This window comes from Drosophila pseudoobscura, chromosome X, assembly GCF_009870125.1.
Source record: "Drosophila pseudoobscura strain MV-25-SWS-2005 chromosome X, UCI_Dpse_MV25, whole genome shotgun sequence".
NCBI lineage: Eukaryota > Metazoa > Arthropoda > Insecta > Diptera > Drosophilidae > Drosophila > Drosophila pseudoobscura.
The window spans coordinates 59376872-59400580 of NC_046683.1; the positions used below are offsets into that span (position 1 = coordinate 59376872).

Here is a 23709-nt window from a genome sequence, read left to right on the forward strand (position 1 = left end):
TACGAACCCTAAGCAATTATCTGAGAGCTGAGAGCTGAGAGCTGAGAACTGAGAACTGAGCCCTGGGCGTACTGAGAGATGCATCCGGGATGCATCTGGCTAATAAGGCGCAAAGGTAGTCAACAACACGTGTTCTTTTCTCTCCAGAGTAGATAAGTTTCCTTTCCCCCGAAGGGCGGGTGGGGGTGGGGGATACTGGCGTGGGAGGAGACTACAACAGCTTTCCGGTTGTCTCATGTCTTGCTGGGTGCGTGTTTTTTCTTGGCTCTGGTTCTGGCTCTGGTTCGGACTTTTCTTTTTGCTTGTTTCAAGGCAAAGATATTGCTCCTTTTACGACGTAACATGTCATATGACATTACAACATGTCTGTGCTTGCCACTCCGTCTCTATGTCTGTGTGTGTGTGTGTGTGTCTCTGTGTCTGGAGTCTACGACTCCGTCCGTATCCGTATCCGTATCCGTATCTATGTGCATCTTTGTCCAGCCGCTGGCTGCCGCAATTGCAGCAGGCACGGCAGGGCACGGCACGGCACGGCAGGGCGGTGCGGGGCGGTGCGGGGCGGGGCGGGCAGGAAGGCTGGCTGTGCAGCTGTGTGCAAGTTTATGTGCAAAGTACATTTGATCAGTATCTTATTTTGAGTTTAAATTGAAAAACTTTCTTGCAAGTTTGCTGCTGCGCTTTTGTGCATCGTGTGTGAGAGACAAATGTGGCATGCACACATATAGACAGCCAGACGGACACATACACATGTTTGTTGGCCTTCCCTTCCAAGTAATAATAAAAACTATTTGTACACTCACCCCGGGAGTCGCCTCCGCTCTGTCCTATCCCGTCCTGTACCGTCCTGTCCAGTCCAGCTGTTTTTGCAACGTTGCAAAAGTTTAGCATTTCCCTGGCGCTATAATGAAGCCCCGGCCACAGCCACAGGGTCCAGGAGCCAGCCGGGCTCTCCGACGCCATCAGCGCCATCAACGCCATCAAATACCTGAAACGTAGCCGAGACGGAGCTGAGTTATGCGCTCGCATAAATGCCAAGTTAATGCCCACGACCCTTCCGTCCCTCCACCCGGTAGCCTGTAGTGGTACTTACATCCATCCTTCCATCCATCCATCCATCCATCCATCTGTCCATCCATCGACACAGGTATGCGCGCCGTCAAGTCCGTGCTGCTGGCCTCCGCATCGCTGCGACGCCTCTACGTGGACCTGCCGGAGCCGGAGATTGTTTTGCGTGCCATTGTTGATGTCAATTTGCCGAAATTCCTCGAGCAGGACATCTCCCTCTTCATTGGCATCTACATGGATCTCTTCCCAGGCGTCGATCTGCCCATGGTAAGCGCAGCTTGAATCAATTTTTCAGGTTTAATGAGCTGCAAGCGATGCCAATTAATGCGATAAACGGTAATTAATTATATAGAGAAAGGCATGATATATGTAGCTATGTATGCACTATATACCTGTCTAGCCGGATGCCGATGTACGAAGGTTAAATACTCTTGGGAGAGTTGGTGGGAGGTCTTCTGAGTGTCCTTGTCGCAAGCAAATAACATCTCCTATAAACGATCCTGAAAAGAAATAAGAAAAGTTGAATGTTAGCATTTAAAGAATTGAAGAAGGGTATAGGAATGGGTACAGTCCCTTCCAATCCCTTACAATCCCTTCCAGACTTAAGAAGATTTTAGTCCCTAAGCCACTTCAACGATGAAAAAATCGTGTATCATTGATATTTGCTACTCTATCGAATGAGTTTTCAATAACTTATGACTCTATACCCAATAATACCATACCAAAAGTGAAGTTCTATATGTATCCCTCATGTACTACCTTTATGAAAAGGAAAACCACTTCGGAAGAAGAAAACACACTTTAATTTTGGATTTTTTCATATTTTATTTGCACTCATGTTCCATTATGTCCATCCTCCCCCGTGCGCGGGATAGCCGCAACGCGACGATATACTCAAGTGGCTGCACATCAACCTGGAGGCGAGGAATCTGCAGGCGACACCGTGGTATTTGGAGAAAATTCTGCAGATATACGAGATGCTGCTGGTGCGGCACGGCCTTATGATAGTGGGCGGCTCGATGGGCGGCAAGACCACCGCCTACCAGGTAAGAGTCGGGTGGAATATGGCTGAAATATTTCAGCCGTACGTTTATTAATTTCGCCGGGCAGCCAATTAAATGGCCTGGAATTAATGAGTCAAAAACGACTCAATCTCGGCTACTGCACCTCATTCTCTCTCTTTCTCTCCCGCTCGGTCGCCACCTCTAGATGTTGGCTCTGACGCTGAAAAATGTGTCGGCGGACGAGGAGGCAACACTGCGCGAGTATCCGGTAGTTTTTCGCATCATCAACCCAAAGGCCATCACCATGGGCCAGCTGTACGGCCGCTTCGATCCCATCTCCCACGAGTGGTCCGACGGCGTGCTCGCGAAGACGTTCCGCGAGCAGGTCCAGGGACCGCGCGGCGAACGGGCCTGGGTCATGTTCGACGGCCCCGTGGATGCGGTGTGGATTGAGAATCTCAACACGGTGCTGGATGACAACAAGAAGCTCTGCCTCATGTCCGGCGAGATCATGCAGATGACGAAGCTGATGAACATGATGTTCGAGCCCGCTGACCTGGAGCAGGCCTCCCCGGCCACAGTCTCCCGTTGTGGGATGATCTACATGGAGCCCTCGCAGCTGGGCTGGCGCGCCTTCCACAAGAGCTTCATCAATGTGCTCGTGAAGAACGTGGGCCTCAGCGAGATCTACATGACGCTGTTCGAGGACATGGTTGACTGGCTGATCCCGGCCGCCCTGGACTTCCTGCCACAGTGCAAGCAGATGCTGGAACTGTCGCCGTTGTATCAGTACCAGACGTTCTCGCGGTTCTTCCTGCACTTCCTCGAAAAGCACAAGGTCTTCACCCAGGTGTGGTTCCAGCAGATGTTCCTCTTCTGCTACGCCTGGGCCTACTGTTCGGCCTTGACGGGCGACGGTCAGAGGACCTTTGACACGCTGCTTCGCAAGGTGATCTATGGCTCGAACGAGGACTATCCCAAGCCGAAATACTTCTCACTGAATCGCGGCCAGATGTTCCCCGAGAAGCTGCTGTTCCTCGATTATCGTTTCGACGAGGCCGAGAACTGGTGGACGTGGCAAAAGTCCTCGGACGATCCCTCCTCGGCCATCAGCAACTTCCCGGACGAGGCGCAGATCAGCGAGCTGATCGTCCCCACCAAGGAGACGGGCTATATATCCTACTGGCAGGACTTCTGCATCTCCAAGTCCTACGGCATGATGGTCATCGGCCCCACGGGCACTGGCAAGAGCGCCATCATCACCAGCAACCTGCTGGCTCTTCCCAAATTCGCCAATCTCGTGAACATCATCAACTTCTCGGCCCGCACTTCGGCACAGATGGTGCAGGAAACGATCATGAGCAAGCTGGACAGACGGCGCAAGGGTGTCTATGGGCCATCCCTGGGCAAGAAGGTATCCTTATCCCTCCCCCTATGACCTTCTGGGAGCCCCAGTCCAATATAGTAACCCTCGAAATCTCCACGTTTAGTGCACTGTTTTTTGCGATGATGTGGCCATGCCCTCGAAGGATACCTACGGGTCACAGCCGCCTCTGGAGCTGCTGCGCACTTGGATGGACCATGGCTATTGGTCGGATCTGGTGGATACCACCAAAATCGAGCTGGTGGACATGGTGAGTGGCAGTGTTCCACTGTCCATGAACTGTCCATAAACTGTCCATAAGTTATCGCTGAAACGTTCCACAGACTCTGATGTGCGCCATGGGCACTTTGGGTGGCAGTAACTTCATTTTTCCGCGTCTCTATCGCCACATGTTCGTGGTGGCCGTCGATTCCTTTGAGGACTCGACCATCGTTCGCATATTCACGGCAATTGGTGATTGGCATTTCGCCAAGGGTTATCCCGACAAGGTGTCTCTGCTCTCCCGTGTACGTACAGCCCCCCTTTCCACCCACAGACACCCCACAAAAAACAGCAGCAACCGCACACACAGAAATGGAGACGACAAACGGTGGAGAAGCAGGAGCAGCAGCAGGAGCGGGAGCGGGACGATGATTGTCTGGTTTGGTCACTGGAGTCAATGGAGTTCGTGTTTGGCTCGCAGCCAAGTGATGGGCGCATAATAAAATTAAAATGGCGTATTTTATAGCTTCATTTCCCCCCAAAAAAGTTCTACGGACACTGGACTCTGACTCTGGTCTGGACTGGACTCTGTATCTCTATCTGTGGCTGTTGTTGCTGTTGTTTTTATTTTTATTGAGGATGTGTGTAACCCTTTTTTTTCTGGCAATGTTGCAGGGTCTGGCCGAGGCAATGGTCAGCGTATATCGCGAGGCAATACGCACCCTCCTGCCCACACCGGCCAAGTCCCACTACTCGTTCTCCCTGCGCGACATCACCCGCGTCTTCCAAGGCATCGTCATGGTCCCCGCCAAGCGGATGCCGGACCCCGAGAAGCTCGGACGGCTGTGGGCCCACGAAACTTATCGCGTATTTTATGACCGGTGAGTGGGTCTGTCTGGCTGTCTGGCTGTCTGGCTGTCTGGCTGTCATTCCTCATATCTCGAATCCGTATCTTCTGGCAGTTTGGTGGACCAGCGGGATCGGGATCGGCTGCTTATCATGGCCATTGATGCCTGCAAGACCTGTCTGCGATTCCCCCTGGAGCAGGCCTTTGCGGAACGCGTCGAACCCGGCGAGAAGCTGAGCGACAATGATATCCGGAATCTGTTCTACGGCAACTACATGGAACCCGATGCCGAGCCAAAGTTCTACGACGAGGGCGAGAGCTACGAGAAGCTGGAGAAGCTCATGAAGTACTATCTGAGGGAGTACAACTCCTTCTCGAGTACGCGAATGGATCTGGTCATGTTCCGCTTTGCCATTGAGCATGTGAGCAGGTAATATACCCCATGATAGAGGTGTTCTCCACTTGAAATCTCTTTGTCATGTTTCAGGGTTTCCCGAGTGCTGCAAATGCCGCGTGGCAACATCCTGATGGTGGGTATGGGCGGTTCGGGAAGGCGTAGCTCCTGTCGCTTGGCGGCCTACATAGCCGACTGCCGCCTGATGACAGTGCAGGTGTCCAAGAGCTATACGATTTCCGACTGGCGCGACGATCTCAAGAAGATACTGATGTCGGCCAGCTTCAATCTGAATCACACCGTTTTCCTCTTCTCCGATGCTCAGGTGAGTGACAGATAGAGATCTGCGTCTCCCCTCTCCGCTGGGTTTCTGTGTTCGCCGTCGTGTTATGCTAATCCGCCACCAGAATGGCTATTTAATACGGCTGTAAATCGTAGACAGCTTTAATCAAAACCTCCAGGGCAGAGGGAACAACAAACCCATAAACCCTATACCGCCCGCCCGTCCGCGTCCCCGTCCTCGTCTCCGTATCCAACACCGTATCTGTCTATGCTCTACCTCCGACTGTACACTCAGAGAAAAGGGGCATAGTGACAATGAAAACACGCATTTTTTAATAAAATATTTGGTATGGGAAATTGTGAAATTGAATATGATTTAATTCAATTTTTAAAAGGACCATATTTAATCTAAATATAAAGCGCTTAAAAATAAACATAATTGTAGGAAAGAAATATTTTTAATCTAGATAGGAAAATATTTAAGTAAAATGTGAAATATATTTAATTTAAATATTAAATATATTTAATTTAAATATTAAATAAATTTATTTGTGAGTAATTTGTGAAAATATAAGTAAAAGTTCTTCCTTTTTTACAACTTTCCCACTCGGTACAAGTCATTTGGTACACATTCTTGAATCTAAGTGTAAATATTTGATTGTCAAGGCTTTTTTCTCCGGGTGTATGTAAATTGATAAATTAAATTGAAATTAATTTGAATATTCTTGGAAATAAAACAGATTTTACACACACACACACACAGAACGATGGACTTGAGTGGGAGATGGACTGTCTTGCAGTTGGAATAAATCAACAATTGATTGTCGCCTCGAATCCGTTTTCAATACGGAAGCCTAAAATCAGTTCAGAGCAGAGCAGAGCAGAGCAGCACTCATTGTTTTGGGCAGAATTTGCATTTATAATTAGGTTAATTGTTCAACTAACTTGATTATTGCTCAGTAATTTGCATAGGCAGGCAAGTAGGCAGTTGGGCAAGTAGGCAGGCAGGCAGCACCAAATACCAGCCAACAGACAAACCAAATTATGGCAAATCAATCAGAGAGCAGCAGCAGCGGCGGCTTAAATCCAAATTAAATGTTGGGTCAATAAATTAGCATAGCCAAAAATACCGACTACCGACCGACTACCAATATGGCAAACAATATGCAGGTGCTTACAAATTTATTGTTATACATTTTATCAGTCCGAATTCCGATTCAGATCGGGATCCTTTGTGTTTGGTTTATGTTTTCTGTGCGGCCCCATTTGACCGTGAAGCGTGACCGACAGTATGTAGCCGCAGAGAAGCATAGCCATTGGGGCGGATTAAAACGGCCTTAACTGTGTGTGTACGGGTGGCTACCACTGCCAGGCCTCCGCACAAGACAATACTCAATACTCAATCGAGAAGCGAAAATCAAGACTACTGTAGGCACTCATTGGCTAGGGCCTCGGGCCTCTGGGCAAGATATCGTTTCCAGGGAATTAGGATTGTTTTTCGGGTGTATCGCAATATCAATGATTTATCTGTTCTCCGGCCAGTTTTTGGGGTAAACAAAGCCTACCGCCTGCAGATATTAATTAAAAATTATACCCTGAAAGGACCAACCAGAGAGGACAACGGTCCGACAGCATGAGCATGAGCATGAGGATGAGGCAGAACCGAGAGGCACTTAGTTGAATGCAAAATGCTTGTACGGGCACAGTATCAGGTCCAAAAAGAGGCACAGGTTACATAAAAATGCATTTGGCCAGAGCATACACACACACTAGCACCATCTATAGATGCAGCTCAAGCCCCAGTACTCCACTCCACTCCGTCTGATTCCACTTCTAATCCCCAATCCCTAATGCAAAACTTCGATTTGCATTGCACAGTTGTGAATTCCTGTCTATCCTGTTCTCTCTTCAGGCAACGGATGAGGGCTATGTGGAGGATATCAATGGCATACTTAATACCGGTGATTTGCCAAATCTCTACCAGCTGGAGGACAAGGCAGCCATCATGGAGAACATGGCGAATGTTGCCAAGCAACTGGTGAGTGCAGGATAAAACAGGCACAGGCACAGGCACAGGGACAGGGACAGGGAATGGAAACTATATACCGGCCGAGAGTGGTAAATACATTTCTGGCTAAATCCATGCCCCTGGCCGGCCACTGTCCTCATTGCCATCCCCAGTTGAGTGTTAAATAAACCCGAAATTTGAACACAACTCCCTTTTAGGGCAGGAATCTGGACACGCTGCCCAGCGAGGTGTATGCCTTCTATATCGACCGCATACGAGAGCAGCTGCACATTGCTTTGGCCTTCTCGCCCATCGGTGACTCCTTCAAGGAGCGCATTCGGGTGTATCCCTCGCTGATCAACTGCTGCACCATCGACTGGTACATGCCCTGGCCGGAGGAGGCGCTGTCCCGGGTGGGCACCTACTTTGTCATGTCCATGAATCTGCATCGTCCCCACGACGAGGTCGAGGCAGAGCAGGCACAGGCACAGGCACAGCCGCCGCGTCCCTCGGACGAGTCCGCTCAGGGCGCAGAAGGGCCCCGTGACACCGTCGAGGAGGATCGGGAGCTGACGCAGCTCGAGAACGATCTGGTCGACTGTGTCATGTTCTTCCACCAGTCGGTGGTGGATGCCAGCGAGAAGTGCTACCTGGAGCTAGGGCGCCGCAACTATGTGACGCCCTCTGCATATCTGGAGCTGCTCAAGGCGTTCCGCATCTTCTACGCCCGCAAGCTGGACGAGATCACACGACTGCGGGACCGCTACACGACCGGTCTGGAGAAGCTCGACTTTGCCGCCGGCCAGGTGGGCGAGATGCAGGCCAATCTCTACGATCTGCAGCCGAAACTGAAGGTTCTTTCCGAGGAGACGGACCGCATCATGGTCAACATTGAGCGGGAGACGGCGGAGGCCGAGAAAAAGAAGGAGGTGGTGGGCGCCGATGAGGCAGCGGCCAATGAAGCCGCCGCTGCCGCCCAGGCCATCAAAGATGACTGCGAAACGGATCTGGCCGAGGCCATACCCGCCATGGAAGCGGCTCTCGAGGCGCTGAACACCCTCAAGCCCGCCGACGTCTTCATTGTCAAGTCCATGAAGAATCCTCCGTATGGCGTGAAGCTTACCATGGAAGCGGTCTGTGTGCTCAAGGGCATCAAGCCCGATCGCAAGCCTGACCCGAGTGGACACATGACGGAGGATTACTGGGGTCCGTCCATGCGCATGCTCAGCGATATGAAGTTCTTGGATTCGCTGAAGACATTCGATAAGGACAACATTCCCCCGCCGATCATCAAGAAGATTCGTGAGAAGTTTGTATCCCTGCAGATCCTCAAATATATACCCTGGCTTATGCCCTGCTCCTCTTCCTTTCAGATACATTGCCGATCGTGATTTTGTGCCAGAGAAGATCAAGGCCGCTTCGATGGCCTGCGAGGGCATTTGTCGTTGGGTCCGAGCCATGGATGTCTACGACAAAGTGGCCCGGATTGTGATGCCCAAGAAGGCCGCTTTGGCCGAGGCCGAGGGCGAACTCTCGCAGCAAATGGAGAAGCTGAATGCCAAGCGAGCGGAGCTGCAGGTCATTCTCGACAAGTTGCAGAAGCTCAACGATTTCTTCGCAGAAAAGTCGCGCGAAAAGAAGCGTCTCGAGGATGAGATCGACAACTGCGAGAAGAAGTTGAACAGGTCTGGTCTGCCACGGATATATATCCTCTTCTCTTCTCATCCCTATATTCTCTTCAACCATTCACAGAGCGGAGAAGCTGTTGGGTGGCCTGGGCGGTGAGAAGACTCGCTGGTCTGAGGCGGCCAAGAATCTCCACGAATCCATCAGCAACATTGTGGGCGATGTCCTACTCGCTGGCGGCTGCACCGCTTACCTGGGATTCTTTACCACGGAGGTAAGTACGAGAGGAGTATGTGGGACCCCATCCCCATCTCCATCTCCATTCCCGTTCCCTTTCCCATCCTAGTGCCCCCCGCTAATGGCCATTTTCTCAGCTCTTCTCAGCTGTCCGGGTGATTTTCCCATAAAGGTTTTTAATATGCATGAGCACGTTGCATTGATTTTTCTCTCGTTTCGTTTCGTTTCGTTTTTTCTTGCGCTGCTTTTTCAATTTTCCCTCGCTCTCAGATGTCTGACGCGACATTTCCTTCTCACTCTGTCTGCCATATTATCTTCTATATTCTCTGTGTATACACGATTCAGTATGCACAAATGCTGACATGCTGAAATTTAGCTCAAAATCTAGCTAAAATCTTCTCCCTTCAAATTAAATCCCATTTTGCAGTACCGTGTGAATATCCTAAACGAATGGAATGCCCTGTGCCTCAAGCGGCACATACCGTGCAGCGAAACCTTCTCGCTGGCCACCACACTGGGCCATCCGATGACGATACGTGCCTGGTCGCTGGCCGGACTGCCGGCGGATAACTTTTCCGTGGAGAATGGCATCATTGTGACCAACTCCAGTCGCTATTCGCTGCTCATCGATCCCCAGGGTGCGTAGAGGGCTACTTATGGATGCGTGTTCTTTTCTTTAATAATTTTCAATGTTCTTTCCAGTTCAAGCCAACAAATGGATCAAGAATATGGAAAAGAACAACAACTTAAAGGTGGTCAAGCAGAGCGACTCCAACTACATGCAGGTCCTGGAGTTGGCCATCTCCTATGGCCAGCCTGTGCTCATCGAGAATGTGGGTAAGTTCGGCGGGTGATTCTGTATGGATCCTGGTCCTTGGCTGATTCTTTTGGCCCAAACAGGCCAGAAACTCGACTCGAATCTGACGCCCATATTGGAGAAGAATATCATCAAGCACAAGGGCGGGCTGTTCATTAAGAGCGGCGACACAATGATTGAATACAATCCCGACTTTCGTCTATACATAACGACCTGTCTACGCAATCCCCATTATCCGCCGGAAGTGATGGTTATGGTAAGTCGTCGGAGCTTCAGATCCAACTCGAGTAAGCCCCAGGGGCAATGATGACGTTAGTTGTGTAATAAAACGACCAACTTAAATTGATATTTGGAAAATGTGATGCAGCAGGCAGCAGTGCAGCAGGCGACAGGCGGCAGTCGGCACTCGGCAAGGAATATGCAAATTTTCGTTGGCATTGACGATGATGTCGGGGGCAGGACCGTGGACTAGGACTAGGACTAGGACTGGTACTGGGACTGGGACAGGGCGCTGATGTACGTGCGACATGGCTGCTTAACTAGCACACTCTCTGCGGCAGCGAGGACATCTATCCCTGGTCCTAGTCCTAGTCCTGCTTCGACTCCTCGCTTGTCGAGGGTGTTTATAAAATTTTTCCAGCATTTCGCTCTTGCGCTGCCGTTTTGCCATCGCTTTTTATGCTGCAACTGTTGTCAGCAGTTTTCTTTTTAACCATCTCTATTTTCCCACTCCCTCAACCTTTTCCTGATTCTCTCTCTATGTCTGCTTTTCCTCTTCCTCTTCCACTTTTCTTTTTTCCTTTTTTTTTTTTGTGGCACATTGTGTGTTTATTTTGAGTTTTCTTTCCATTTTACGTGCCACACTCGATGCTGAAGCTGCCGCTGCCGCTTCCACTCCATGCCACACCATACCCTCCACTAGCACTGATCCTGTGTCCTCTTGTGTTCTCTGTTTAGGTAACAGTATTAAATTTCATGATAACGGAACAAGGATTACGCGAACAATTGCTGGCGATTGTGGTGGCACACGAGCGTCCCGATTTGCAAGAGAAGAAGGAACAATTGATTATTGAATCCGCAAGGAATCGTGATGCATTGTACACCATCGAATCGAAGATATTAGAGGTAAGGCTCCATCCCCAACTGTTTCTATTGCTTCTGATGCTGCTCCTCTCCTGCATCTGTTCCTGCTCGTGGCATAATAAATATTTTCATTCCTTTGAGCCATCGCTTCGCTTGCTTTCCATTTGGTTTGCTCTGCAGTCTGCAGTCTGCAGACTCCTGCTCCCAGATTCAATTAGAGCCAGGCCGAGGCGAGCGCAATTTATGCTTTTGTGCCTGGCCAATGACAATTCAATTAACTGGAAAGCAAACCACAGCTTAAATCGGTTAGAACTTAGTCAACATTCTTCCTTTCTCCTAGGTTCTATCCACCTCGGAGGGAAATGTCCTGGAGGACGAGAATGCCATCAACATTCTGTCCTCCAGTAAAATCCTGTCCGAGGATATCCAAGAGAAGCAGGTTATCGCCGTGGCCACCGAAATAGAAATAGATGCGGCCCGTCAGCAATATATACCCGTGGCCAAGCACTCGGCCATTCTGTTCTTCTGCATCAGCGAACTGGCGAATGTGGATCCCATGTACCAGTACTCGCTGTCTTGGTTCCTCAATCTCTTCGTGAACACCATCCTCAAGGCCCCCAAGTCGGACAATCTGGGGGATCGGCTGAACAACCTCAACGATTACTTCACCAAGTCCATCTACACGAACGTCTGTCGCTCTCTTTTTGAGAAGGACAAGCTCGTGATCTCGCTCGTCATGTGCCTGGGCATCCTAGTGTCGCAGGGTCGTGTGGCGAAGAATGATCTGCTGTTCTTCCTCACAGGAGGCATTGGCTTCAAGAGTATTCCCCCGAATCCTCTCAGTTCTTGGCTCCCGGACAAGGCATGGGCAGGCGCCGTTCGTGCCACAGATCTTGCAGAGTAAGTCTTGGTGTTCAGAAAAGGCATCCCCAACTGAAAAATCTTTTCTGGTGCAGCCTCAAGAATCTCCCCGATAAACTGCAAAGCAGCAAGGATGACTGGAAGGAGTATTACGATGCAGCGAGTCCCGACCAACTGCCGCTGCCAGCGCCCCACGATACGGTCAATGAAATGCTTTATCTGATCGTCCTCAAGGCCCTACGGCCGGATAAGCTGGTGCCTGCTGTGAGGGTATGTTGCAACCCCTCCTCTCTCTCCCTCTATCTCTCTCTCTCGAGGCAGAGCCCTTGATATACCTTTATTACAGGCTTTTATTACGCGCAACCTGGACAAGTCGTTCGTGGAGCCGCCTCCCTTCGATTTGGGTGCCTCGTTTGCGGATAGCTCGCCGAAAATACCGCTGGTGTTTCTGCTCTCGCCCGGATCGGATCCCATGGCCAGCCTCTTCATGTTCGCCAAACAACGCAACATGTACGACAAGTAAGTTAATTAACGAGATGGTGTGGAGTGGAGAGTGGCTCATATTTCCATGTTCGTGCTCCATGGAAAGGGATTCCATGGGACAGCCTGGGTGGGGGTGTCACCCTGGGAGGTGGCTTGTTTTCGATTAAGCGCGACATGTGCGCCTTGTCGATATGTGGGATGCCCCTCTACGGCCATCCATCCCTTCATCCCGGAGTATCCATTCTGGCTTTTGCTCCACCCTCCGCCCTCCTCCCAGCTTTAAAAGACAAATTTATGCTAAGCACATCCGCTCCTGCTCTCTGCTCTCCCGCACAGATTGAAAACCATCTCGCTGGGTCAGGGCCAGGGACCGCGGGCTGAAAAGATGATTATAGACGCGGCCCGTCACGGCCAGTGGGTCGTCCTGCAGAACTGTCACGTCGCCTTCAGCTGGATGGGCGACTTGGAGCGCATCTGCAATGACACGACCCTAACGGAAGGCGCCCACACCGACTACCGTCTGTGGTGCACATCGTATCCCAGTTCGGTCTTTCCCGTTTCGGTGCTGCAGAACTCCGTGAAGATGACAAACGAACCGCCCAAGGGTCTGCGGGCGAACATGCATCGCTCCTTCACCTCGGATCCCCTCATGCGTGACAAGTTCTTCACGAATGCCTTCCTCTTCTCGGACTCCGCCAACAAGTGCTGGCTCCGTGGCGTCTTTGCATTGGTCTTTTTCCACGCTGTCGTGCAGGAGCGACGAGAGTTTGGTCCTCTCGGATGGAATATTCCCTACGAGTTCAATGAATCCGATTTGAAGTAAGGAAATCTAATCTGGACTATCCCCAACATATCTCCAAATGTTTCCCCTTCTTTTAGGATCTCCTTGTTGCAATTGAAGATGTTCATCATGCAGAGCCAGACCATTCCTTTCCGTGGTCATGTCTATCTCACGGGCGAGTGCAACTACGGCGGCAGAGTCACAGATGATAAGGATCGACGGCTGATCTTGTCGCTGCTGAATATGATCTACAATCCCACAACCATTGCGGAGGAAAAGTGCGTGGGACTCATCATTATCTTTTGCAATGGCTCTTAATCTGATTTCCCCTGCCACAGCTATGCCCTATCCCAGTCTGGCAACTATCGAGTGCCTTTGAGTCCCACGCGTCTCAACTCCATTGAGTATATATCCACCTTTCCGCTCAGCCCCCAGCCGGAGGTCTACGGGTTGCATGAGAATGCGGACATCAATCGAAATGTGAAGGAAACCAATGCGGTAGGTCCCCACGGTCCCACAGTCCCACTGGGATGCCTTCAATTTGTCTCTATGCCTTGCTTTCCCTCTCTACCAGCTCATCAGCGGCGTTCTGCTCACCCAGACCGATCTGATGGCCTCCGTGAAGGCCAGTTCTGTGGGTGGGGCCAAGGAGGATCCAGCCATAGCCATCTGCAAGCAGCTGTTGAGTCAGCTGCCGGATGAGTATGATATTGATGAGGTGTCCAAGACATATCCCGTGATCTACAGCAATTCAATGAACACTGTGCTGCGGCAGGAGCTGATACGCTTCAATCGACTGCTGTCGTACATCCGCAAGAGTTTGGTGAACGTGAGCAAGGCGGTGGTGGGGCAGATTGCGATGATACCCGAACTGGAGCGCACCCATGCCTCGATGGTCATTGGGAAGCTGCCGGCGGATTGGCTTAAGAAGAGCTACCCCTCGCTCAAGCCATTGGGCAGCTACGTGAGCGACCTACTCGCCCGGTGAGTATTTTCTTCTCTCTCTCTCTTTATATATATATATACATATATATATATATATATATATATATATAATACTTATATGAAGGATATGTGGTATGGGGTCCTAGACCATTTGGGCAGCCATCAATGGCATTGTATGGAGCGCTGAGCAGAGCTGAGCTCTCCTCTCCTCTCCGCTCCTCTTCCTTGGGTTCTTTTCGTTCTTTGCCTCAATTGTGCAAATATAATAAATGTATACGGCACACACAAGCATCCTGCCCCATGCCTCTGTGGTTCCTGCTTCTGCTGCTTCTGCCATTCATGGCAAAAATCTTATTTGCTTTTGACATCAAAGGACGCTGCTGCTCCTGCTGTTTGTATGCGCTCCTCTGCCAATGCTGCTGCCACTGCCACTGCCGCTGCTACTGGTGCTGCTTGTGTGTGTGCATTCCCTTTTATTATTGTCGTCGCATGTTTAATATTTATTAATAAATTGAAAAATAAGATAACTCCATCTCTGACCGACCCACTCGTCTGACCCGCAGACTGGCCTTCTTCCAGGACTGGATAGACAAGGGCGAACCCACGGTGTACTGGATTTCGGGCTTCTACTTTACGCAGTCCTTCATCACCGGAGTCTTGCAGAACTATTCGCGCAAGAATCGTTTCCAAATCGACATGATATTCATTGAGTTTGCGGTCACAAAGTTCGAGGTGCAAGTCAGCCAGACCCCCGAGGTGGGGGCCTACATTCGGGTAAGTTTTAATTCTCTAATTTCTCTAATTCTACGAATTGAACACTTGATTACAAATGAGTTTTGAAACATGCCAACACGCAACGTGCTACAGGAACAAAAAGAGGTCAATGATGAGACCAAGTTTATACAAGTAAGGCTAGAAAGACTACTGCTACCACTTTTGGGCACACACTTCTTATGATATATATACAATGTACAATGATATGTATAATGCACTAAACAAACCCATATTTACTAGAAATATTCGGGTTTTTAAATACACAATGAAATTAAATGGAATTCTCTTTCCTTTAAACATAAATCGAAATATTAATCTAAGTAGAAAATACTTAAAATATGTATAATAATATATTACATATCTAAACAATATTTTTAATTTATATCCATACAAAATATATTTATATTAGTCTACATATTTAAATCTAAGCTTAACTATTATATTTCTCTGGGTGTAGCACCTTTGGGCACAGACTCCTTAGATCCTTAGATACGTTTGCACTGCACCTATTCCTTAGTATCACTTCTTCCTCTTTCCCTTAAACATAAATCGAAATATTAATCTAAGTAGAAAATACTTAAAATATGTATAATAATATATTACATATCTAAACAATATTTTTAATTTATATACATACAAAATATATTTATTTTAGTCTACATTTTTAAATCTAAGCTTAACTCTTATATTTCTCTGGGTGTAGCACCTTTGGGCACAGACTCCTTAGATCCTTAGATACGTTTGCACTGCACCTATTCCTTAGTATCCCTTCTGCCTCCATTAATATCGCGTTCTGTTCTATCCTCCCCTCGAAACAGGGCATCTTCATTGAGGGCGCTCGCTGGAATCGCAAGACCAAGGAGATAGATGAATCCTTCTCCAAGATACTGTTCGACACTCTGCCGGTCATCTACCTGCGTCCTGTGCTCAAGGCCCTGGAGGATATACCCCGCACCACTGGCGGGGCCGAGGCAGGAGGCGACTCCATCTACGACTGTCCCGTGTACAAGACCAGCGAACGGCGCGGCGTCCTGTCCACTACTGGCCATTCCACCAATTTCGTGATGTACCTGCAGCTGAAGTGCTCCCGGACGCAAATGCATTGGATTAACAGGGGCACGGCCTGCCTCTGCCAGTTGGATGATTAAATGCGGGGGACGGGGGACGGGGGACCACGGGGGACGGGGGACCACGGGGGACTGGGTGTGGGATTGGTATTGGGACTGGGACTGGGAGTGGGAGTGGGCACTGGCCGGATATGCCGTACGGGTTACGATCCTTGGCACCCCGTTGCGATTCTTGGCCTGAGAATGGACTGAGGTTGGGGTTTCCGACTGTCGTCCGGCCTGGCCCGGAGACCCCATCTATATGGAGATATATTTTTGTGCATTTTTCTGTTTCGTTTTTTTTTTTATTTATCCATATACCATATACCACCTAGGAAGCCCCCAACAGAGAAGGAGAGGAGGGGGGGAGAGAGGAATCTTGTTTATTCAGTTGCCCCGTGTTTTCCACATCCGACAACTCGCAACTCGCAACTGGGCCACGGGGCACGGCACATGGGGACACCGGGACATGGGGCAGGACTGAGGCCGTTCTGCGCAATGATGATGATGATGATGCTGATTGCCAGATATAAATTAAATATGCAGAATACTATACAGAGCAACCAAGAGGGGGGCACACATACACACATATATATTTTATATGCGCCATTTACAAATGAATAAACGAATGAACAACACCCCCAATCGACATACTATTTGAAATGTTTACAACAAAATCCGGCCAGCATTTTCATTTAATTCACTTTAAAGCCATTCACTAATTCTTATTACAAATCCAGACCCCCAACAGGATGTTATGGCCCCCTCTGTGGGGTTAGAGTATATGTAAAACCTACACAATGGCCAAGAATAAAAATAAAACCGAATTCCATTCTATTCTTATACAATCTCCATATCAAAATACCTTTTTGGACAGACCAAAACCACTCGAAGTTCTTGCCAAGCCATCATCTCGTCGAAAAGGTGCTCCATCATTCTGCCCCGCCAGATGGATCTCTCAGATGTGAGTGGGATTTGAAGGTGGAATGGTTGGAGAGGTTGGAGAAGGGGCCAGCCGCAATTTAGCATATCAAAAAGATTTATGGCATGCGTCGTGCTCAATTGGAGCACAAAAACATACAATTTAAATACAAAAAAAAAAAAAAAAAAAAAAATTATAAAAAAAAAAAAAAATGAAAATATGCCAAAGAGGAGGCGATCTCATCTGTTAAGTCTCTTAAATCATTCCTCTATTAATAGCCGCCTAATGGAGCGTAGCCGTAGCCGTGCGCCAAAAATAGCAATACTCGAGAGCTCTCGGCTCAACCTTCCAGTCCGTCCAGTCCAGTCCATCATAATCATATCGTGATGCTGGCCGAACACTCTCCAACGAGCATGGCATGGCCTTAAGCACTGATCGAGAGCCCCCCCAAAAAGAAAAAAAACACACGTCCATCCATAGCCGAACAAAATGAAGAAGCGGCGACTTCCGCTTCTAATTACCATTGATCCATGGTGGATCCATTGAATTGACACAAATCTATCAGACCTATTCATGCCACACACAATACCCCACCAGCCAGGCCCGGTCACAGCCACAGCCCCAGACGTAGGCATAAGCCGATGCAAATCGAATCTCGAGACAATCGAGAATGAATGCCAAAGCGCCCTCGACTATTGTTAGAGATTCTTCCTACGTCTCGAATCCATTTTGGCTAGTGGCTGCTCTGTTTGCTTTCGTTTTGTCTTCTGGCATGATCATTTTTTATTTTTTTTTTATTTTTATTGGTAACCCGCGTGCTGGAGCTGGAGTTCAATTGGTGCTTGAGACACTTTTTGACAATAGCAACTAGACAATCCGAATCACTAAGCGCCCTCCCTCCATGCCCCGAAAGAAGAGGCAACAGCAACCAGCGATCCATCGATGCGGTAGTTGATTCGGCGGTGATCGGTGATCGGCGATCCGCGATCGGCGATCGGTAACCGGTAACCGGTTTCCGCTTCTGCTCGATCTCTGCTCATCTCAAAGTGAATGGACATCGGCCGGCCAGCCGAGAACTTTTCGCGGATCTCTGATCGGATTTTGTGTATAAATAGTGTCGTTAGGTCTGGTTTGAAAACAGAATCAACTTTGGATTAATCTAACATACATCGTCTTGGACATCTTCTGGGAAAATGGTTAGTACACCATCCTCTCCTCCTCCCGTCGACTCCTCCGATCGCAGGACTTACCTCTCCATCCTTTTGCCTCTTGCAGAAATTCTTTGTCATTGCCTTTGCTGTGATCGCAGCTGCTTCGGCGGCCTCCATTGCCACGGATTACCTGCCCCCAGTGGACAACAACCTCGAAGCCGCCTCCGAGCAGGTCGAGCTGCCCGCCGCCGAGCAGGGTCTTCTCTCCGATGATGGATACCGCTACAAGACCGTCCGCCGCCTCAAGCTCCGCCACCGTCGTGACGTGAACGAGCTGCCCACCGCCGAGTACCTGCCCCCAGTTGAGGAAGCATCCGAGGCTGTTGCCGTCGAGACTCCTTTGGCCGATGATGGATACCGCTACAAGACTGTCCGTCGTGTGATCCGTCGCCGTCGTGACGTGAACGAGCTCCCCACCGCCGAGTACCTGCCCCCTGTGGAGGAGGCCTCTGAGGCTGTTGCCGTTGAGACTCCCCTGGCTGATGATGGCTACCGTTACAAGACTGTCCGCCGTGTGATCCGTCGCCGCCGTGATGTCAACGAGCTCCCCACCGCCGAGTACCTGCCCCCAGTTGAGGAAGCCTCTGAGTCCGTGGCTGTCGAGACTCCCCTGGCCGATGATGGATACCGCTACAAGACTGTCCGTCGTGTGATCCGTCGCCGTCGTGATGTCAACGAGCTCCCCACCGCCGAGTACCTGCCCCCTGTGGAGGAGGCCTCTGAGGCTGTTGCCGTTGAGACTCCCCTGGCTGATGATGGCTACCGTTACAAGACCGTCCGCCGTGTGATCCGTCGCCGCCGTGACGTGAACGAGCTCCCCACCGCCGAGTACCTGCCCCCAGTTGAGGAAGCCTCTGAGGCTGTTGCCGTTGAGACTCCCCTGGCTGATGATGGCTACCGTTACAAGACCGTCCGCCGTGTGATCCGTCGTCGTCGTGACGTGAACGAGCTATCCGCCGAGTACCTGCCCCCTGTGGAGGAGGCCTCTGAGGCTGTTGCCGTCGAGACTCCCCTGGCTGATGATGGCTACCGCTACAAGACTGTCCGCCGTGTGATCCGTCGCCGCCGTGACGTGAACGAGCTCCCTACCGCCGAGTACTTGCCCCCTGTGCAGGAAGCATCCGAAGCCGTTGCCGTCGAGACTCCCCTGGCCGATGATGGATACCGCTACAAGACTGTCCGTCGTGTGATCCGTCGTCGTCGTGATGTCAACGAGCTTTCCGCCGAGTACCTGCCCCCCGTGGAGGAGGCCGCTTCTGCCGTCATCGATGTGCCTGCCGAGCAGACCATCCTGGCCAACGATGGATACCGCTACAAGACCGTCCGCCGCCTGAAGCTCCGTCGCCACTAAACCGCCACCAGTCGAACACCCACCGCACAGCATTTGAGAATGTCAGGGATGGGATATCCTACCCCGAAGTCCTTCCGTTGAAATCTCATCGCATAATGAAATCTAACCATAAGTCGAGCGTATTAGTACAAAAACGAATTAACAATAAAATTTTTTTTCAAAAACAATCTGACTGCCCCTTTTAACTGACTCTTGGTCGTGCTCTGCGCCCTTTTCCCTGAATGGAAGAGAAAGAGAGAGAGAGCGAGAGAGTTCGTCTTATCTTATCTCTGTCGGATAAGGTGCAAAGATAAGTTGATAAGATACGAGCACCTGCCTGCCTGCCTGCGCTGCCTGCGCTGCCGCTCAATGCAATCACGCACACAGGTTTTTAGTTCCACTTTGGAGTTGCAGACGTGCGCGTTACAAACTTGGCTAACAGCTAAAAGCAGAGACTGCAAGGAAGTTTTTTTTGAGTGAACGAAAACGAGCGACGGAAACGAAAACGAAAACAAAAAATGAAGTTGGCTAAGAAGTGCTCCACCTACTTGGTGATATGCCTGGGTAAAGTTCTGCTCTGAATATGGGGCTCAACTTTTGAGATGCTCCTCCTCCTCCTCCTCCTCCTCCTATCTTGAAGAAGCCCGTGTGTGCAGTAACCGACCCCTGCATCATAACAGCGATATAGTAGTGGCATTACACTCAAGTGTATCCGCAGCAAAGGGGCAGTGGGAGTGGCCATGGCAGTGCAGTGTTGAAAACGGAGGGGTAGAGGATGTAATGACCTAACTCCGACCATTGGAGACTTTAACGATGACTAACTGAGGACCAGGCACAGCCCCCGCCCAACCGGAGTGTGTCATAGCACACAACACGGTTGGGCCAGTGGAGACTTTTGAAGCCCAAGAAAACTCGACAAATATGTGTGCTCTTATCGGGGGTTGCCGATAAGCGGCCGAGATTACTCATTGTTGCCCCATTCCCCACCAAACGAATGTATTTCATGGCACACAAATTCCCATCTTTGTGACATTCTCAAATATTCAAATTTTACAAATTGCTACATTGCTGCAATGAACTCTGATTTGAATATTCGGCATTTAATCATTTGCAAAACATTTTCATTGAATGCATTAAATTTTGATTAGGCCCGAAAGTACAATGTGCACCAACACCAACACTAATACTACTACTAATACTATGCCGGAAGTGGCAAAAGCCTCTGTAATTATTTCGCATATAAATTATGGAATCGAATATGTTGCTAACAAAAAAAAAAAAAAGGATAAACCAGCAGCAAGAGCAACAATTAATTTTGGTTAGCGGCTGGCCAAAGAGATTTGGTTTACAGTTTCCAGTTTTTCCCCACATCCACAGCCCAGTCGCTGGCTCTGGCCCTGTCCCTGGCCCTATCGAATCCCTCTGGAAATCAATACAGTGGACACACAGTACAGAACATTTTCCATATCAACTAACAAACGAAATCCGTTTAAAATTTTATGCCAAAGCAAACATTCAAAATATTAATTAAAAATACATTTTAATAATTTTACGTGAAATCGAGTCCGACATCCGCAATGGTACGAACAATGGGGGGATAAAATGCCCGTTCAAATTCGTATGCCAAACGCATGTTCCCCCCCTTCTATTTGCCTATGGATGAGCTCAGATATTCGTGTATCATCAATGATTGGCGCGCGCGCCAGAAACAGATATTATTTCTTTTCGTTCTTTGCGGCTTTGTTGCTAAATATTTTCTCAATAATTAATTGTTAATATCTTAACAAGTCTTCGGGCAGCAACAATAGATAGATCTCTATATGATGAATGGTGAGCGGTGGTACGGTGGTGCGGTGGTGCGGAGGTGCGGTGGTGGTGTTTTTTCAATGAGTTCCGTTCCGTGCGGTCCGTTGATGGATGCCTCAAAGCCACACAGCTGGTGGCTGACCACACACGGCGCGCGTTCTTCAAATAAATATGTATTCTGCGACTTAGACTTGAATTGTTAACATGGTCGAGTGGCTCTTGTACAAAGTTTTAAATATATTTTTTATGGATTTGCTTCTTTGCAGTTTTGCTGGCCTGCTGCTTGGAGGAGACGGAGGCCACGCGACGCGTTAACCGCGGTCGACGCACCCTCACCCGCAGATACTTCAGTGAGTCACCGTCACCTTTAGATGGATAACGGATGGATGATTGCTAACCCTATTTCCTCTCTCTCTCTCTCTCTCTCTCTCTCTCTCTCTCTCCCTCCCTGCAGATGGCCTTGCCATACCCGGCTGGGCCATGATCATCTGCGTGGCCCTCGGCGAGCTGATTGTGGGCGGAGCTCTGTACTTCATCATGAAGAAGCTGATTCTGGACAAGGAACCCGACGAGACGGCCACCTCGTACACGCCGGCTGCCACCACCTACACCCCGGCTGCCACCACCTACACCCCGGCCCAGACGCACGAGCCGGCCGCTGCCACGCCCAGCCCACCCCCAACGCATGCCACGACCATTGCCTGAAGAGCAGTGTCCCCAGCCACGGCCACAGCCGGAAGTAGTCCATAGTCCACCCATAGCTCTTAGTCATTCAACCCAATCCAATCCAATTCGATTCAATTCAAGCCATAACCTAGCATTATTGTCATCAAATCTGCATAAAGCCAGAGCACACATTGTGCTGAGCCCTTTGATTACCTTCATTTTCGAATAAGCATTTGTTACAAATAAAAGGCCAATCAAAACTAGTTCAGAACCACCCAAAACGTCTGTGAAACGATCATTTGGTGGGGTGATAGCATTTTATTGCACCGGCTACCCATCTCTGCACACGTTTCCGATCTAGTTTAACCGCTGTCTGGCACCGCACGACGCGCTTGAAGCTTCTGCCTCGGTCCAAACTGGTTTTTCGGGCCGCTTTTTATGTGGCCTACAGCAGGGCTGGAATCTTGCACCTCGTTGGGGAGGCTGTGCCAATTCATTGCATACTTTTCAGCAGAATTCAGGGAGTGATGACCACTTGGCTTGTTTCCGGCTAGATAGATGTTTACACTCAGACGAGAAAGCCCTGAAATTTTAATATAGAAAGAAAGCTGATCCGGCAAGTGCATGACAATTTGGACATTCTTTGTCCATGGCACCAATCAGCAATTTTGGATGAGCGAAATATCTGGTTCGAATGTTCGAATGCAGGCGTTATCGGCCATTTTCTCTGTGAGTGTCTCCGTTCCTATTGTCTTTGTTGATTTCGTTCATATCGCGCTTCTTGCGCTTCGCTATTGCGACATGCTCACATGCACATTTTCGTTATCTTGTGGAATTCGTTTGTCTGTTCCTTCTGCTCTACTATTTCGCATGTTTCTTGCTTTTCTTGCAATGGAATTGTTCCCTGTAACACACACACAAAGTGAACAAATTTCTGTTCTTACTGATGAGGAAGAGGGGAAAAATGGTTATACAATATACAAAAACAATTTCATAAGACTCGATAGAGTCGTTTGGGTGTTTTATGGAGTTTGAAAGTCTTCAAGAATCGAGGTGTTTTTGGCAAAGGCAAGTAGTTCCCTTGGAGGTACGCCTTGGACGCTTCTTGGAGGCATCTTTCAGTGATGCCAACACCGGGGCACCCAGGCATCTTCTCCTTTCCCGTGAGAGAGCCGGGCAGTTATAGATAATATGCTTCAGGGTTTCGTTGTCACTCACCGCATTTGCATCGCATTTTCTACAACTGTATCTGTTGGTGATTCCTAGTTTGACTGTGAGTATTCCCATTAACAGTTGGCAGTCCTTCGTGGTAGATGGCTGTAAGTAAGTGACTGAGGTTTCCATTGCATTAAATTAAATATAGTTTCTAAAAATATCAAATTTGGACAAAATATAATGAGTATAATGAGTACTTTTTAATAAATTTATGTTTAAATCAAAGTGAATTCTACATACTAACTATTTTTGTACTTATAAAACCCGAATATTTCATTAATATCTACGAGACCTTAGAAGCTGGATCAGTTTGGATCATCATTATTATAGCCAGAATGAACAAACCCTTTTGCAGTGGCTGCATTCTCTCACTCTCTCTCCCACGCGCCTATGCATCGTCTCTATCTCTCTCTATTTCACTCTTGATCGTGCAGTGTGCGCCCCATGTAGGAGGGGAGCGAGATGTAACGCTTGGTGTCGCTTTGGGAAACGAAAGAGAGAGAGACAGATATAGCGTATATGTAGATGTAACAAATCAAGTCTTCGCCTTTACGAGCAACGATATCAAAAAGAGAGAGAAGGAAAAGGAAAGAGGCAGTCTTCGGCTTCGATACAAATTCCGGCGCTTATCATAATCAAACATAATCAAGCGTATATATAT

General features: G+C 49.1%; 3 protein-coding genes across 3 annotated transcripts in view; all 3 read left to right on the top strand.

The window, feature by feature from the left end:
• Dnah3 (dynein heavy chain 3, axonemal) overlaps positions 1 to 16543 on the top strand; it is a 36328-nt gene extending 19785 nt beyond the window's left edge. The window contains exons 28-52 of the mRNA XM_033382969.1: positions 1145 to 1332; positions 1941 to 2111; positions 2275 to 3483; positions 3560 to 3703; positions 3777 to 3959; positions 4330 to 4535; positions 4617 to 4931; positions 4989 to 5220; positions 7090 to 7215; positions 7404 to 8494; positions 8559 to 8870; positions 8938 to 9085; positions 9476 to 9686; positions 9751 to 9885; positions 9949 to 10121; positions 10823 to 10990; positions 11289 to 11848; positions 11905 to 12079; positions 12156 to 12328; positions 12629 to 13111; positions 13172 to 13351; positions 13412 to 13571; positions 13648 to 14057; positions 14582 to 14792; positions 15611 to 16543. Of these exons, the coding sequence (XP_033238860.1) occupies positions 1145 to 1332; positions 1941 to 2111; positions 2275 to 3483; positions 3560 to 3703; positions 3777 to 3959; positions 4330 to 4535; positions 4617 to 4931; positions 4989 to 5220; positions 7090 to 7215; positions 7404 to 8494; positions 8559 to 8870; positions 8938 to 9085; positions 9476 to 9686; positions 9751 to 9885; positions 9949 to 10121; positions 10823 to 10990; positions 11289 to 11848; positions 11905 to 12079; positions 12156 to 12328; positions 12629 to 13111; positions 13172 to 13351; positions 13412 to 13571; positions 13648 to 14057; positions 14582 to 14792; positions 15611 to 15940 (7694 nt within the window). The 3' untranslated portion in view covers positions 15941 to 16543. The remainder of the gene's footprint in view (positions 1 to 1144; positions 1333 to 1940; positions 2112 to 2274; positions 3484 to 3559; positions 3704 to 3776; positions 3960 to 4329; positions 4536 to 4616; positions 4932 to 4988; positions 5221 to 7089; positions 7216 to 7403; positions 8495 to 8558; positions 8871 to 8937; positions 9086 to 9475; positions 9687 to 9750; positions 9886 to 9948; positions 10122 to 10822; positions 10991 to 11288; positions 11849 to 11904; positions 12080 to 12155; positions 12329 to 12628; positions 13112 to 13171; positions 13352 to 13411; positions 13572 to 13647; positions 14058 to 14581; positions 14793 to 15610) is intronic.
• Positions 16544 to 17917: 1374 nt separating this feature from the next.
• Positions 17918 to 19549, top strand: LOC6900069 (uncharacterized). The gene is made up of 2 exons (XM_033383676.1): positions 17918 to 18016; positions 18096 to 19549. The coding sequence occupies exons 1-2, from the start codon at positions 18014 to 18016 to the stop codon at positions 19380 to 19382; spliced, it is 1290 nt and encodes a 429-aa protein (XP_033239567.1). The 5' UTR covers positions 17918 to 18013; the 3' UTR covers positions 19383 to 19549.
• A 178-nt stretch (positions 19550 to 19727) lies between these two features.
• On the top strand, positions 19728 to 22114 carry hoka. The gene is made up of 3 exons (XM_001352632.4): positions 19728 to 19925; positions 21434 to 21517; positions 21622 to 22114. The coding sequence occupies exons 1-3, from the start codon at positions 19880 to 19882 to the stop codon at positions 21870 to 21872; spliced, it is 381 nt and encodes a 126-aa protein (XP_001352668.2). The 5' UTR covers positions 19728 to 19879; the 3' UTR covers positions 21873 to 22114.
• Positions 22115 to 23709: the final 1595 nt, after the last annotated feature.